Consider the following 19,012-nt stretch of genomic DNA (forward strand, 5'->3'; position numbering starts at 1 on the left):
GAACTTCTTCTCAAACAGCAATAGTTGCTCTCAACTGTAAATCATCCATAGTCTTGTTTGCAAAAGCTGCTCATAGCAAAGTTTAAAGACCATTCAGATTTTCTCTATTACCTATTTTTTTTTACTTGCAAAGTGAAATCTTGGTTAGCTAAATCCTCTTAAGGATATAGCAGTGTTTATGTATTGGTTTTAACACACCTGTATGCATTGAACCCTGCTTTGTTTGTTTTAAAGCAAAATTAGATAACACTGCTACTATAGTTTTGTTTTATTTTCCAAAACAACCATCATTTTTTCTAATCTGTTATTGTCATTTTGATGTCCATTTTTCCTTGCCTTTCTCTTTTTCCCTTTTAATGCTGCCTCTTCTTTTATTCTCTACTTCTTTTCATCCAGCCCACTATCCCCTACAGACTGCTCTAGCTGAAATTATACTGCCCTTTACAGATTCTAAAGTTCCAGGACTCCTTCATCAAACATAACAACAGTATGGCCGAGCAATTTTTAATTGCATACCAGTTTTTTTACTTATATTCTTATGTTTTAACTGCTCCCAGCATGCACACTGCCTAGTGTTAAGAAGTATCCCCCCCCCCCGCTTATCAACTCCATAAAACTCTTGCAAGCACTCTGCTTGCACCATCAGTTAACTTACTGCTTTCATATTTCTTTCAGTAGCAATGTGTTTTTCCTGCATAACTGAACCCTGTCTTACTTAGCAACTTTATTCTGTCTATACCGTTAATCCTTTGTTTTCTTCTCACTTCCTTATCCTTACAATTCTTCTTGTTTAGCTGTTCACAGTCCGTACCTTAACCTTGCATTCTATAAAGATCAGCTTCTGTCCCTTTCACCCTTCCTCTTAAGTTCTATTAGTCTGCTTACCTTGACTTGAGAATTTCCACCTGTCATTGATTGTTTTTTCTGCAATGCTTCACAGCCATGACTGTGCAGCTCTGCTCTGTTCAGCCCTTGTGATGCTTGATCTTCACTTTGCTCTGCTACCCTACCCTCAATTGCCACCCACCCCCACTTACTCTACATTTAAACTCTCTAAACCCCACCTCCTCCTCAACTCTCCCCTCCTCTTGCTGTCTACCAATCCAATCATTACTCACTAATCAACTCCTCTTTCCATCTATCCTACTTCCTACCACACCCTAACCAAACCCATAATATACACTACATACTCTACCACCCCCTAGGTATTACACACTTTACTCACTATTCTTACCTTCTCTTTTGTAATTCTTCCACTTTTCAGTTTCTAGCATTTCTCCTTCCTGCCTTTTATCTTACTCTCCACTAAACTCTCCCATACACAAATTCCTCTACCCTTTTACAACCCTCTATATTTTCTCTCCCTGTTTTTCCTGCTTCCAACTACTTGTCTCATCTACTTTCTAAATATGCCTGAAATCTATATCGCTGTTTCCTTTCTTCTTCTTCTATTCTTTCGACTAACCTTCTTTGTTTGTGTCTTTTGGTTTTTCCCGGTTAGGGGTCACCACAGCGGAACTCCGGTCCGCTAATGATTGATAGTGGATTTTTACATACCGGGTTACCAGCCCTGACGCACAACCTTCAACGAAGGCACGCCCCATTCATGTATGCCTCCACATAGAAGACGCTCTAGCTGAGAATCAAATGGGACAACATCTTGCTATGAGGCGACAACGCTACCGCAGCACCTCCACTGCAGTCTTTTCGACTAACCTTCTATCAGGTAAATATTTCACCCATCAACTTACCACGCACACTGAACCACCCACTTTTTAATACTGATAAACACTATCTGGTCACACAGGGACTCCCCATGCTTTGGAACAAAATTCCAAACTACATTAGGCAGAGCCCCTCACTAACACTCTTCAAGAGAAACCTTGACGAGTGGATGGGTAACAGAAAATACACCCCTGGGATCACTTCATTGGCTCTGCTTGACAGAGGATCAGTTAATTAATCAATGAGGCAGCAAAAGCCAACATACTCTGGCTAGGCTTATAAATGCCCTCGGGCAGATCGCCTAGTACCTACATATGAACCTATGAATGTATGAAAGTCTAAAATATCGAACGACTGTATATGCAAAAATGCCATTCATCAATGTGTTTTTTGTGAGATCATGGTACAGTGAAGATTGGATAATTTGCCCTTTCCTCACTGTAGTGCGATCTTGAAGTTGGTATATATAATTAGTGGGGGGTGTGGGGGTCACAGCCCCCCCCCCACAATAAAGGGTTCGAAATCCGGCATTTTTTTACAGCGTTCGGTTATATGAAATTTCGTTCATATAATATAGACCCGTCACACATCCTCCTGATCTTTTTAATCTTCCTATCTCATATACAGATACAAACTCCTCAACACCTACTACCATCATCACCTAACAAAGTTCAAACAACAGTCTATTCAATAAACACTGCCTTCTATATCCAGTTACTTAAAAAAATCTCCTTATGTGAGATATTCAACCTAACCCTGGCTCTTATGTCTCCTCCAAACTTGATTCTAACCCCTTTCCCTCCAAGTACACTCATACCATTTAATCTACTAAGAACCTACCTATTATGTCTATTAACTGATGCAGTCCATTTAACAAAATCTGTGAATTTCACTCTTGGGTTGCTCTGTAGTAATTTGTACAGAAACCTGGCTTAAAGCCCATATTACTGGCTCTGAAATACTTCTACCTGGCTATAATATTATCCACTCTGACAGATAACACAAAAAAGGTGGTGGTGCAGCAATTCTATATTCAAACCACCTTAGCTTCTCTTCTTTGCCTATAACCCTCCCCAACTTTCATCCTGCTGAAACTATAATTGCCACCTACAAACTAAACAACCATAAAAAGCTATATATCATAGGCATATATACATCCTTACAGGGAATAACATTTCTATTCTTGAAAATTTTCTCTCCTGGATAACCAACTCTATTTCCAATGAAACTATAATTCTTGGTGAGGTCAATATCAACTGGCATACCTTAAACACTGACTTTCCTTCCTCTAGTATTAGTTTTCATGACTACACTCAACTAATCTCCACCTATACCCATTACAATAAATCTAAAAACACTGGCATGATCCTTGATTAGATCTTAGTAGCCAATCCTAATCTGAACCAAAACCCCAAAACACACCCTTATTCTATCACTGACCCACTTCCAACCTATGTTCAAAGATTTTCCCTCCTTCAAGCTGGGCAACACAAATATAAAGAATGCCGCAGTCTCACGAACTTTAATCCTAATGTACTTAACAACTTACTCTCTGCTATAAACTGGCCCTTCCTCTTTAGCCTATCACTAGATAATGCTGTTTGTCAAATTCCACTCTAGATTTCTAGATACACTAAATAGTCTAGCTCACCGTCATAAAAATACAGAGTGAAAGCTCTTCCTGGATCTTGGCTTTCCAATTCTACCTGAGCCCTAATGCGCAAAAAGGATGCTGAATGGAAAACTTTGGAACTTAACAAAAAAAAAAAAAAAAAAAAATACAACTCAGCAACAACAAAAGACTGCTATATTGAATGGCAAATTCACCAAAACAAACAAAAAAAAAATCACAAAACTTTTTGGGCAACCATTAAGATTATTAACCCTGGTTCTCCTAGCATACCAAACCCTTGGCCTAATAAATCTCTCTCTGCATCCGCCATTAAATTCAACTCCTACTCCATAGACTCCATAGTCACCTTAACCCAAAACCAACGCAACTCAAATCATACTCCACCTCTATCAGCCCATCGCAATTATGCAACTACTTCTCTAAAGCCTGTCCCTACTTCATTCATCAAATCTTGGTTGTCTAAACATAAGCTCTGTTCCCCCTTAGTAGTCAATCTATCAACTGAATTCCTAAAACTAGCATCTAATTCCATAGCCTACCCAGTATCCTTACTGATTAACATATTGATCTGAATATCTACTGCCCCTTCCATCTGGAAACAGTTCTATGTTATTCCACTTCATAAAGGTGGAAAATCTACTGAAATCACCAACTATAGGCCCATAGCTATACTGCACCCTCTCTCAAACATACATGAAAAATACATACATAAACAACTAGACTATCTCCTATACAAAAATTGTCTCTTCCCAACCTAACATGGATTTCGCCTATACCATAGTACAATCGCTGCCTTACTCTCATTCATTGACTCTACCATAAAAGCCAAGGAAAATAATAACTTGGTATCCTTCCTCTTTCTTGACGTATCTAAATCCTTTGACACAGTCTCCCTCCCTAAACTTCTCTCCTAAATGTCATCTTTTGGATTCTCTAACCCTATTCTCAACTGGTTTTCTAGCTGCCTGTCCAATCAAAAGCAATCAGTCAAGTGGCTCTCTTCCTATTCCCAATTCCTCACAGTTAATGCTGGGGCACCTCAAGGATCCATTTTTGGACCTATCCTCTTTAACATTTTTATAACCAATCCCCATTCATTTTACCTTCAGTCCACACTTGTACAATACACCGATGACTCCACAATCATCTGCTTTTCTGACAATCTCACACACCTCCAGTCCATCACCCAACAATCCTTGACTTCTATTGAAAGCTGGCTTAAGGACAACCAACTTCAACTCAACCCCCCAAAAACTAAACTACTATTTCTCCCAAAATCCAAATCCCAGTACAAACCAACCTTTACTGTCACATCTTTTGATAACACCAAGACTGAAGTAATGCCATACACCAAACTGCTTGGTGTTATCATTGATGATCAACTTACGTGTGATCTTCATATCCAAAACTGTATTAAAAAAGCTCACCAGAAACTTGGCTCACTCTATAGATCTAAAATTCCTAACTAATGACTTCAGACTCTCTCTAGCTAATGCCTGCCTACTTCCCACCCTACTCTATGCCTCTCCCATTCTAACCAATATACAATCCATCTTAAAAAAACAAAAATAGAACTATGCTATAACAAAATTGCCAGATGCATTGCCAATCAGCCCTTCAACTCACACCATTGTTTACTTCTAAAAACCTTGAACTGGCTTGAACTACCTCACTATTTCCACCTCTTTCAACTAGCCCTTACTCACTTCATACTAAATAAACCTACTTTCTGCCCATCCGTCTCATCTATCATCACCTATTATATCCCTAACTGCTCCCTCTGGAGGTCTGACCAACTAATCTTGAATATCTATAAACCTAAACAATGTTTAGGCCACAGCCTGTACAGCTGTACAGTGGCCTTACCCTGGAACACAATCCTCTTAGACATCAGATCCATAATAAACTGTCATAATTTCAAAACACTACTAAAAAAAGACTCCATAACACCTGGCTCTGTTCCTGCCTTAATCATGCCTAGCATCTCAATAATTCTACTTTACACCCCTCCCTAGTCTGCAGTAACCATTTCTTCCTCTCTCCTTCCCTATCTTACTTAGATACTAGCCATTCTCTTATTTTCCGCACCCCTACTGACTACACTGCCCTACTGCCTTTTGTCAGTACTTTATCTATTTTCCCCTTCCCACTTTCCTTATTCACCATCCTACTACCACCACTACTATTCAAAAACCTACATCTTCTTCTCTGTATCCCCTTTTCTCATTATTAACCTATAAATACTATTGTTTTAACACATATTTTCCTTAAATACTGTACCTAATCTATTCTTCCTCCTCTCTATTATCCTTTCACCTATCTGTAGCCACAAGCCAATTTGCAGTTTAACTTGTCTGTTTTCAATATACAGTCCAATTACTCTTGTTTTAATCAATCTTATTGATGTTGAAACTTAATTATATTTGCAAACTCTTGGGTTTTTATATTATTTAATTACCCTACTAATTGATGCTGCCAACTTCTTCACTGTACACATCTATTTTTTATATATTTGCAGCTTTTCTCCCTGGGCCTCCACTGAGAATATACTTCTGCCCATTCAGACTTTTCCAGGTCAACAAATGTCAAATAATGTCATATAAATAAAGATATATACAGGTGGCTTAAAACTTTATCATAAAAAACTTGCCACTGACAGTGAAGTTTTATAGGAGTAAAATCTTATGCTGTTGCACTTTACATCACAGTACAACTATTTGTTTTTAATCGTAACAGCTGAACTATGGCTTCCTATCCATTGATCTGTCTAAAAGCTGAAACAGCAGATTCAACTGGTAGCATGACTTGCACACTAGCTCAGGCTTGCTAGAATCTATCCTAAATGGGAGTAAGGCAGAGAAACTAATTATGGAGATGATGTCATTCTGTTATAGAATGAATACATACATGATATGCGCATCTATGGGCAATCTGGGGATTGTCATTTTATCTAGTGAATTTCTTTGAGATGAGGAAGGAAATGGTTGCACCACACAGCAACAACTACAGACACAAAGATGACATGCAGACGTCACACAGAAGGGACTTTAGCTGAAAACTTTATTTGGGGACTTGTGAGGCAGCAACACTAACATTAGCTGCTGTTGCATGGTTTGATGCACTTTGTATTCTCGCATCTCCATCTGTGTATGTATGTGCATCACTCTCTCTCTTTATATCTATATCTATCTATATATATATATATATATTTATATCTATGGATGTAGACATATGGTTCTATTCTGTATGATCAAATGCATTTAATGTTGAACTGAAAACACTGACAAACAATGTTCAAACATACAGAATACTGAATGTGATAAACATCAAACTAAACAAATATTGAGAAAGAAAAACTATCTCCTTTCCAGATATTAACATTAAATCCCCCCTCATAACACTAGTCTCAAATTCATATGAATAGTAGCAATGTTATGGAAAGGTTTTTATTAAGGTAAAGTGCAAGGGGATCACCACCTTAGTGATGGGTGCTAACCCTAACCCTAACAATGCCCCTTCCCCCAAACCTAACCTTAAACCTTATAATAAAAACCTTTCTGTAACACTGACATTACACAAGACAAACTCTCACATGCACAAACACACATTAACAACACTAAATCTATCCCCATACCTAACCCTAACCATAAAAGACACACACACTCATGCACAAACATACAACACCTATCCCTCACCTATCCCTGACCCTAACACTAGCTCACAAACACTCTCGCCCCTTCTAACCTGACTCACCTGTCTCAATAAAACATAACATCAACATTTGCTCTGCTTTGCTACCTATAGCATCAAAATTAAACAATACCCCTTGTGTTTGTCGACCAAATGGAAGTTTGACAAATGCAGGAGACCATATATAACATTTTCAACAAAACACAAAATACCTTAATATTACACACTTTTCTGACAATCTGTGGTATATTTTGGGAGTTCTCTGGATGAATGTTTTCACTACTTAGCTGTAAAAATGCTCCTGTCTTTTTTCCTGCAATCGGTATTATTAAAACCTGTAGCATTATTTTATGCGCATCTTGTTGTATTGTACTATTTCAAAATTCTATCTGAATTATAAAGTGTTAAGGAAAATATGGTTCCATTGGTACATTCTTACACTGCATTGATGAATTCACTTAGCTCTGCATGGGGACTGACTTCAACAGCAAGCTGCTGTTTTGGGAGGGATGGCAATGTTTGCAAGGGAGCATTTCGAATTATTTGCTTTTATAAATCAGAATATGTCATGCCATTAAAAAAAAAGATTTGTTTCTGCCTTGACTTCCATTGCTAGTGAACATTCATCCATGCATTTAGGCTGATACCAGCAGACTAAAGTTAACTTACATTCTGTTTTCCCACAATATTATCAAATGGTAGCTCAGGGCTCCACGATCCTTCAGTAAATGTTGCCACACTATTTCTTCTGTCTGGAGAAATGATAGATTCCTTCACAATATCTTCAGGTAAAGTCAGCAGGCTCTCCTCTGGTTGCTTTATTAAATATGTCTCAATGTTATGTTTCCTTAAAAATTCATTCCTCTCTTTTCCGTGTCCTTCCTCAACTTCATAATCCCCATTGAGGCAGTCTAGCGTTGCTTTTGATATGTGGATCATCCTGAGAGCAATAAACAAAGTTTGTGTCATTTTATAAATGTAGACCCTATATGTTATTACATGTGGTGGCCACAATAACTTATAAAAACAAACAAAAAGAGACAGTCGCACAGGCAGTTATACTATAAATGTGGTAGTTATCATTGTGCACTACATTAAATATAAATATCAGAATGGAAAAAAAAACATTTTAAGCATTCAGCTATACAGCTGCAGTGCATTACATTTGTTAAATACACTATTTATTCAGTTAAAAAATTATAAAGAAAAATAACATCAGTTAAACATATTCATTAACTGGCACTTCTAAGAATGAAGATATTTTCTAAATTTAGATTGCATATTCATTTTATCTACAGACCATGACAATATGCTAAGTAATACTACCTCCTACTAAGTACCCAAAAAAACTAAATTACTTCTCTTCTTTCTAAAATCCCATTTCTGTAAAAAAAGAATAAAAGAGAGTAAAGAAACTCTTTACAACTGTACTAAGGTAACTCTAGCTACCACTTACCTCTTACCCTCTCTCCTATATGGAGCCCCTGTCATGACCATCCTACAAGACCTCACTCACTTCAAAACTTGAACAATGCTATAACAAAGTTGCCAGATTTGCTTGCAAAAAAATTACCAGTCCCACTACTGTTTAGCATTATAAAACACTTAACTGGCTCGAACTTCCTCACCAACTATCTTGTACCCATCTCATCTTAACCCACAAAATTATGCCAGCATTTAGCCCCATTCTCCAAGTCTATCTTCCAAATTGTTCCCTTTGGTCAAATGATAAACAACTGCTTACCATCTACAAATCACAAAGGGCTGCTGTGGTCAGTCTCTATTCCAATAATGTAACTAGAGCTCAAAATAAAATTCCTATATCAATCAGATATATCTCACACCTTCATCTTTTCAAACCACCACTAAAAGACTTCCTTTCTTTCTCCCGGCTTTGTCCCTCCTGTCATCTGGGGCATAGCTTCCCCTAACAACTTTCATCGCCTTCTTATACCTCCCTTTAAAGCACTAAATCACTTAACTTACTTTTCCACTTCTAATACCTTACTTTATTGTAGTACTTTATCTGCTATATCTACTTCGATTTAACACAACCAAATTACTATTCCATTACTACTTCGATATTAACACTTAAACTTGTTTATCCCCTCTAATACCTCACTTTAATGTATTTCTTAAATTACTCCTACCTATCATATACACCACTCTTCTTTCTGCAAGTTCTCAATTCAAGAGTTGTATATTAGTGTTTGCAAATTTTATCATACTGACTATGCTATTCACTGAAATTGCATTTTATATATCTATATATATAATCTATAGCTATATATGCATGCAGGTATACTTTTTAAATAATGATTGCATTAAATTTGTTACCTTGGAGCTTTTCTCCCTGGGCCTCCACTGAAAAAGAACACCTGTTGGACTTTCCCAGTAAGCTACTGTCAATAAAAAATAAAATAGCAACTCTGGGTTTAAGTTTACAGTCCCTGCTACACTATTATAGATCATTTTCTGAGCATTTTCAAAAGACAAAAATGCAAGTGACTCCCCAGCACAGTTCTGTTTGGTACAAGAGAACTGTAGGGTACTTTCCTTTGGCTTCTTCTTTATTTTTCTCTGTTCAGAAGTGATATGTGATAGAGTAACATTAGAAAATAATCCATTTCAGGTACAATTTAGTACTCTTATTGTTTGGGCCTAAAAATAGATAGATAGACAGATAGATAGATAGATAGATAGATAGATAGATAGATAGATAGATAAAGGGATAGATAGACAGAAAGATAGAAAGACAGACAGATTGATAGATACATAGATAAAAGACATACAAGCTTAGCTTTAGTTTGAAATCAGTACCTTATAACAACTCCTTTCTGACAACGCACATCTTTATACCTCTTGCCAGAGTAAAGCATTCTTATTCAGCTCTAGAAACCAGATGTAGTTATGCTCTTTCAAATTTGAAGTCTTGCTGTTTCACTGAAGTTAAAGACTTAAGTTTTTATTTTGACCAGGAATATAAGCTCCCTGCTCGTTGAATATATTACAACTAAAGCAAATGAATGTTGACTGTTTTGTAAGCTTTCTGCCTAGCCTGCTTCTGAAGCTAGCTGAACAGTAGTAGGGAGCCAGCTTTGTTTTTTTTTAGCTTTAGGTGATACTCCTTTATCATCCTTTAATCCCAACTAATATGATTGAAAAGGGCTAAACAATGCTTTAAACTACATGCCTTAAACAGAATTACGTGAAAGCCAAGTGGTAAATGAAGGACTTCTACAACCAGCATGCACTGCTGTCATTAGCTTATACACTTGAAATACTGACAGTCTCCTGTAACACACCACTGACAACTGTATTACGAATCCACATTTAAAACTGACTTTTCATTTTCTTACATAAAATTTCCCATACGTAAATCACTGCAGGATTTGATACAAGAATGTTACATGTTTTAATCTTGGGCATAGAGTGTTTCATTAGGCCATTATATAATGCAGAGTAAATCCAACTGTGAGACATTCATCCAAAGGTACGCATGCCTGTACTCTCCTTTGGGCTTTTAGATGCAAGTAATAATGTTCAGTTTAAATACAGACAACTCCAAATGTCCTCAGTGATTTTTGTATTTGGAATAGTGAGCTGGTACATAGTTTATGCATAAAACGTACTAGTATTCTGATCAAAATTTAAATGGTATTACTATTACACTTTTTAAAAATGTAACATTCAGTCTGCTGCTACATATGAACATGTACATGTAAGTATGCACATATTTTCTATGTTTAGTAAATTTTTTTTCTAAACTTGAACCAAGACAAACAAGTATGACCAAAAGCACGCAACCTGAATTAAAGTAATGGACACTTTATCAGCAATTTGCTATTATCATCACACATTCGAGAAAAACATCAACAGGCTATAAAAACTCATTGAACTATTTTTGTTTACAGTAGCAATGTTCACCATATTCATATTTGCTGCAGCCACACTGATAAAATACAGATTTAAATAACTTAACTGCTAAATTAAATATATTTGCATTTTACAATACTATAATATTCAGGACAAAAATCTAGAAATTTCTTCATTTTGTAAGATAGTTACTTTTAAGTGCATTCAGTTTGAAAAAGTTAGACAGAAAAATTATTTTTTCATGTTTAACAAATGTGAATAATTATAAAGCAAAGTAAAATAGGCAATTGTGAGGGTACAAATGATTACTGCCTTTATTGTTGCTTTTTTAAAGCATGCTTTGCCCAAACTGATGATCCTTTGGCTATCATTTCTCTGCATTCATTTATTTAAATGACTGTTTCTCCAAAATAAAAAAAAAGACAGCAAAACATAGCACAGACTTTAATGTACATGCAGTAGCATTTATTGAATTTTGCCATATGTTTGCATCATATTTACATTCTTCATTTCTTGAGCAGGTTTTATATATGACAGTTAACCAACCAATAACATTTTCCCTAATTATCAATTTTCAAAGACAAAAGTATAACATAGCCATTAAAGGCCTGACTTAAAAGGAACCTACTCGCTGAAGGAGTTATGCCAAAAATACTAAAAGTTATAAAAAACATCTGGAATATTTAATATGAAGGCTAACTATTCCATCTTGTTTCAATGAATTTACAGCTCTACACCATATGAAAATATCTTGCAAGGTGGTATTCCACACATCCAGCAAGAGACCATGTTTCTCTTTCCCCTTAATTTTAAATGAGTGGCAGAACATTGCCATATACACTGTAATTTTAATAAATTAAAGGACAGCATGCATGGCAATATAGAGTACAGCACATATTAATTCTTCCTTATCATTATAATTTTAATACCATTTTATACCATATCATTTAAAAATGAAGAAAGTATGCTTTGACACCCAGGTACAAAACATATTTGGGGCTGTCACTTTAGAATTTAGGTGCATTTCAAAGTTGAAGATAGCCCTACCAAAATGATTTTTCCAATGCAGAGTTTTGGCAGTGGTGGATTTCCAGTGGGGGGGGGGTGCATTTTCTGTTGAAACATACATGATTTTTCTTTTGATGAATAACCACTCAGTGAAGATATGCACGTTTACTGCATTCCTCATGCTAAGCAGATGCCCAATACTACCCCAAATGAAAATAAGCATAGTGAAACATGCTAGAATATAATTGAAAAAAAATCCTTGTGCAAATAGATCTTCCTTTGTTACCTTTGTATAAAGGACAATATCTCATCCCCCTTTGAAAGTGCTTACTAAAACTTTCAGGGAAAAATCATGGGATGTACAGAAACAAAACCCACTTAAGGCTGCAGCTCTAACCCAAAATGAGTTTAAATGCAACTGCATGCTGAAATTGCCTCTCCATCTTATCAACGTCAAAACAGAGACTTTTGATGATAGTATCTTTCTGGTGACAGAATGTTCTGTTTTCTAGGAAAATATTTACTGCTCTAACTTCACTTAAATTCACAAGTCTGTATGCATATATTAAACAAGCTGCTGTATTCTCCATCCTGAAAAAAGTTAGCTATCCACATACTCCGTTCCAACTGAATATAATGCAACATGTTGATATGTCACTGTAAAATGATGACAGATGCTTATATAAGAGGCAATATCTCAATCTCTTTTTAACAGTTGTGGAGAATTATATGTGGATACATGTTTCAAAAATGGCCTTAAGGATTCAAACTAGCTTAGTAAATGAAATTGGCCACACCACATTCATATTTTAAGTATAAGAAGTTTTGGTGGCAGTATCATTCCAGTGGTAAAAATATATATATATATATATATATTTAAGAAATATATATGATTTTTATTAATGATGTGATATCCACTTAGTATATATATTTATCATGTTTGGAAATTATATGCCCACTCCTATGAAACCAACTGTAATGCACCTTGGTAGCCAGGCACTTTCTAGAGGCCATGTAGATGGGCACAGGACATTTTGACCCTGGATGTTTTGTTACCTGCATTAACAGATTCCATACTTAGATCTGTAATACTTTGAATACAATTTGATACTACTGTTACACCCTAGTTAACAAGGCTTTATATTAGTTTATAACACTCAGCATGAATAGCGAATACATATGGCAGTCATACACAATTGTGCAGAAAATAACCCGTCATTAGATAGAACAAAATATTATTCGCATTACTGGTCTGTAACCTGGTACAATCATTGAGAACTCACATTAGCAAAGTAAAAAACTAGAACACCGTCTGGAGAATAAAACCAGCTTTAATAACAATTAAATTCATAAAACTGAATAAAACTTCAGATACACTGTGTAAATCTTTAAATACGCTAGTTAAATATGTTAACTTCCTATGTAAAATTCATGATTGATTACATTATTAACATGTTAAAAAACTATTGTTAAATTAATTATATTTAGATATTAAATAATATGTTAAATCAATTAACATTTACATATTAAATGTTAAATAATATATTAAATTCCTATCTAAAATTCATAATTAAAATATTAAGTATTAAAATGCTTTTATTAAATTTAATTGGGATTAAATAGTTCAGGGTCAAAACATCCAGGGTCAAACTGTCCAATAAATATTGTCATAGACAACAAATGTGAATTTTAATATGTAAATATATCCAATTGCAATGGGGTCACACTGTCCTGCTTCCACGTAGGCCTACTGGCGGTTCTAGTCAATTTGGGGCTTTACCTTCAAAACAGTTTAATATTTTCTAGTAAAATGTTTTTCTCTTCAAATCTGGATGTTTTCATAAACTATACCTAGGGTTTCAGTTTGAATACAGAGATAACAGAATAGCTGCATGTTCATGTTCTGAGTGGTAGCTCATGGTTTCTAGTAGCATTCTGTTTTTTTATCTCTGAACATTTCAAATGTTACAAGTCACATCAATGACTGCTAAAAATGGAATCAAGTGACTGTCTGCCTATATGAAAATAATTATATTTTATTAGTTACATCTCTGGAGTTTGTAATGAAGTGAAATAACTTTTGGTCACAGTTATGTATTTCAGTCTTTGGTGTATATGCACCCACACACACACACACACACACACACACACACACACACACACACACACACACACACACACACACACACACACACACAGTCTTTATTTATTCATTAATTGAATGGTTCCTTTAATTCCTTCCCATCCACCAATACCATACATTTGATAAACATAGTACAGACACAAAGGCAACATGTCGTTTATACAAGCCTGTTACTTTATTCCATTGTTAACACATTTTTTCAACATATTGATTAGAAGTCACATTTTATAATCATATCATATTTATTACCAGTTTTTTGGTTTAAAAATCAAATATTGTTACTTATGACATTCCTGTTATTAAAACAACATTTATCGATGTGCCCCCATTTCCCAGATCTAAAACCTAGTATTTTCATTGTTAACAGTTTTGGTGTGTTCACAGACGTGTGTGTGTGTGTGTGTGTGTGTGTGTGTGTGTGTGTGTGTGTGTGTGTGTGTGTGTATGTGTGTTTGTGTGTGTAAAATGCCTCAGTTAGGTATACCTGGTGGTTAGTGTTACTCAGGCTCAAACAAGAGCCTGAATTCTCCACCCATACGGCCACTTGTGATTCAGGGAGTTGAGTCCATAGCTCTCAACTGTCCAGATTTTCACAGAATATTTATTATACTTTTGGTCTGTTCCTCTTAAAATTTGTGCTTTTCTGGCAAATCAGTGAGAACTAAATAATGACAGCTTTTTAAGTTTCAGTCTTCCTATCTTTCAGGAAACACATGGTATTGGGCCTTTGCCCCCAAAATAGATTTTGGCTTTTTCCAGATTTCTTGTGCTGCAAAGTTAAGAGATTTAGTTGATCATCAAGTGGATTTTACATAGAGCTGAGAGCTTCAGGAGAAGAGAAGTTTAATGCTACTTATGCTACGTTGTTTGCATTGTTAGTAGCACAACAGGTAGTATACTTGCTTTTGGTGCAGAAGGCTGTGGGTACTACTCCCACAGTATGCAGATGGATCGCTGATACTGGACTGTGTTTTACTTTAAAGGGAGTGGTAGCTGCAGCCTTATGAATGTCCTTTGGAGGAGTTACTTAGTAACTATAAACCCATTATCAGTTTGCCATCCAGTCCCTATTGCAAAATTACTAGCTTATCATTTTGTAATGTAACAGGCAATTTATTCTTCAAGGGCAACAGGCACTTTGTTTGTTGATGAAACAATGAAATATAAAGTTGTTTGCTAGCAGCAATCTCTTCATTAGTTACAGATCCCTTTAATGTGGAATTATTTAGATGACTTACTTCTGCAGAGATTTTGCATATTTACTGATATTGGTGGATTGTAATGACAGACGTTTGAGTGGCCTTTTATGGTTGAAATTTTCTGAAATGGGTAGTTTTATCATCATTGGTTCATACATTTTGTTTCATTGCTCACTAGAAGACTGTTCCACACTACAAATTTAAAACACATTCTAACAAGTGGTGCTGTATTATACAAAGAATATAATTTAATAGAATCAGGTTAATACAATTAGGAAGGTGAATCAAAGAATGTATATATGTATGCTTGCTCACAGGATGCAGGTGATCAAAATAGGGGAAGAGACCAGTCACCAATGGTGTCCCCCAGAGTTCGGTGCTGAGAGTTTTTCTGTTTGGCATATACATCTCAATAGGAAAAGGAAATACCAAAGGGCTTTGATGACTAAGTTTGAGATGACTGCAAGCTAGGAGCAGTTATTGAATCCCCAAATGACTTAACCATCTTGCAGGAAGGTTTGTCCCATAGAATAACTGGTGCAAGAATCATGAATTAAAGAAATACATTATCGTATCATTTGGGAAGTCATCTACTCCAGGGAACTGCCAAATTGACAATGCCCCCTGAGAACTGACCCAGTTGTTTGGCATTTAGGAACTTGTGTGTACAGTGACCTAACTTTTGACCAACATATGCCCAGAGTCATAAGAAAGTCTTTCTGTATTGCACAGCTTATAAACAAATTGACTTGTGACTAAATCTAGAGATGTTATTGTCCCCCTTTGCAAAGCCCTCATTAGGTCAATCATTTTGTATAATGCCCCCTTTGGCATGTATCTGTCCAGCCCCATGCAACAATTGGAATATCCACAGATATACCTTACTAAAAGGATACAAGTCCTAAACAGTAGGTCTTGCATGGACCACCTCAAAGATTTATCACTGTACTTAGTATATCTATCCTACAGGGTGCTTAGAAGTGACATGTCTGACATACAAGGCATCCTCTGATCTAATACAGATGGACCTACTGAACATCAGCAAGTCAAATGGCATCAGAAATATTCAGTCCAGGTATCTAAACTGAATGTTGTTGAGAGATGGATCTATATCCAGAACAAACTATCCATTCAAGTAAAACAAAGCTCATCCCTGGCCATATTCAAATGCAACTTAGATCCAAGTATGGGTAATAGAAAATGTACTCCAGGATTACCCCTTGTTTCACTAATGGATAGAGGTAGTTCCTAAATGCTGCATCCCTTACATGGGTCCCCTCAAATTATCTACAGTGTGATCACATTTATTCTCACTAGGGTTAATATACAATTATCAGCCATGGGATAAGTAAGACCAGTCAGGGAATGTTAATTCAAGCACCAAAATGGAAATTGGCTAAGCTTAAAATGTCCTCCAAGTAAACCTATGTTGTGGTAGTAAATAGTTTTAAAACATTGCCTTTTTTAGATCACTAAGTGCCCCTGTCACCTTCCACCCCCATCCCGCCAGTCTTCAACAGCTTTCGGCGCCTCTGGATGGAAGTGATCCTGACTTGACAGATTTGCACATAAGAAAGATGAGAAGGAGAAACATATGAGAAGATTTGACCTATCCAATGCCCATATTTTGAGATGAGGAACAAATTGCTGTACAGGGTGAACAGAGCTGAAGTAGAATCGTTGCACCAAGTGTTAATTCCAAAGCATTCTAGTTTAATGAAAGACACTGAGAATATCTGTGTAGTTTGCACAGAATGTCCAAAGATGGCTGAACATCTTGGGATAAGAAGTCCTCTGATATACACACATGCCCATTATTAAAACCCCATTTGAATGTCTTTTGTAGGTAGATTGATGGAGTATGCTAACGACAACCAATACAGGGTTACTAACCAGTAGCCAAACCATCTGAGTTACTTTTCTCCAGGTTAGTCACTAAGGAAATACTCGTGAACCATGGAACCTCATTTGTGTCCAGGTTACTGTATTAGTTTTGCTGTTGTTTAAAGTGATCTAGTTAAGTACCTCAATGTACCACCTTCAGATGAACTGATTAGGGGAGCAGTTTAATAAAACAATGAAGTTTATACTAAATGAAGCCATATAACACAGTAGCAACAACTGGGATTGGTTACATCATTATTTCCTTTTGATATAAGAGCATTGACCCATGCTTCAACAGAACGTACCAGTTTCATTTACTATATGGCAGACACAACAGAATGTACCGGTTTTATTTACTATATGGTAGACACTTGCTGGGCAGACCAAAATAGAACAGGGAGGAGAAAAAGTCCCCATATAAAAATGTAACAGCTCACTTTATAAACATGCAAAAACAGGTTAAAACTGTTATGCCAATAATTAAGGAACATAAGCAAAGGGCATAAGACATGCTACATTGGGGTTATCATATGAATGCCAGGTTTCAGGAGTTGAAGACAGGGGACAAAGTCTAACTTCCCTCTGCTGAAAATAAATTCCTTGCAATCTGGGGTAATAGAAAAAAATAAACAAAGGGAGTTACAAGATCATAAGATATAAAAAGACTTTAAAGAGGAAAGCACAGAATACATATCATATATATATATATATATATATATATATATATATATATATATATATGTGTGTGTGTGTGTGTGTGTGTGTGTGTGTGTGTGCTAAAATAATGGAGAACAACTGAAGCAGCTATAGTAAGCTTGAGAGCTGAAATAAATATGATTTGCATGTTTTAAGGATTCCTATGCCTGCTGTTCATACAGGTAAAACATTTTCTAAGGCACCAAATCATTAAGTGAAAGAGTTGTAACAAAGAAATAGATTTTTTTCTTCTGAGGTACTGCTTATGGCAAATTTAATACAGCAGTACTGAAAATATATTGGGGTGAAGTTAAACCTAAAACTATATATATATATATATATATATATATATATATATATATATATATATATATATATATATATATACTGAAAGACGAGTAATAACTGAAGATATGAAACAAAATGTTTAGTAGTTACTGAAGAGTCCCAAAATGAATAGAACAGCCTGACTGTGTTAGCCCGCAAACTAGATGGCTCCATGAGATTTTGCACTGATGTCTGAAAACAGAATTCCATATCCAAATTTGACACTTGTCTATTGTCCAGAATGGAAGAGATGGGAGAGATGCTAAACAAAGCAAGGTCCATGGTGATCTTAGATTAAAGCAAGGGGTACTGGGAGAGTCCCCTCACCCCTATATTTGAAAAATAAGACAGCATATTCCAGCCCAAGGTGTTTTTCTTTATACTGTCTTGCCCTTTTAGCCTCATGGAGATCCTGTCATTTTTCAAAACTTATGTCAGGTATTCAGCTGCACACTTTAATGATGTGGTTTATCCAGAATCCTGGGAGACATTGTCCACATTTATCTGTAGTGCAAATTGTGCTAGATTATTTTCTTTTAAAGAGTTATGTATGTCACATCTATACTTATTTTATGCTATACATTATAGGTCAGAATCTATAAGGCTGGGGACATGTGGAATCGTTTCCATCAGAGATAAAGTGCCTGCAATGACACTTTACCTGAACTTGTTATAGGCATAGTGACCCCATACCTTGGGCTATCAGGGCATCAAATGTGGACAAACAAGAGAGGATACTGGAACCTGCTATAATGGTTTGTAAAGCATTTGCAGTGTCAGGCTCCTGTCCCTCCTGCTATGGTGACCAGGCAGACAAGTATCACATGTTCT

At 36.0% G+C, this 19,012-nt stretch overlaps 1 protein-coding gene across 2 annotated transcripts in view; it reads right to left on the reverse strand.

Moving 5' to 3' along the window:
* ADCY8 (adenylate cyclase 8) overlaps positions 1–19,012 on the reverse strand; it is a 2,045,143-nt gene that overhangs the window by 896,424 nt on the left and 1,129,707 nt on the right. For both annotated transcript variants that reach the window (XM_044067040.1, XM_044067038.1), the window contains exon 7: positions 7,718–7,988. In XM_044067040.1, coding sequence (XP_043922975.1) covers positions 7,718–7,988 — 271 coding nt within the window. The remainder of the gene's footprint in view (positions 1–7,717; positions 7,989–19,012) is intronic.

This window comes from Protopterus annectens, chromosome 3.part1, assembly GCF_019279795.1.
Source record: "Protopterus annectens isolate FY-2018-M chromosome 3.part1, PAN1.0, whole genome shotgun sequence".
Lineage (NCBI taxonomy): Eukaryota > Metazoa > Chordata > Ceratodontiformes > Protopteridae > Protopterus > Protopterus annectens.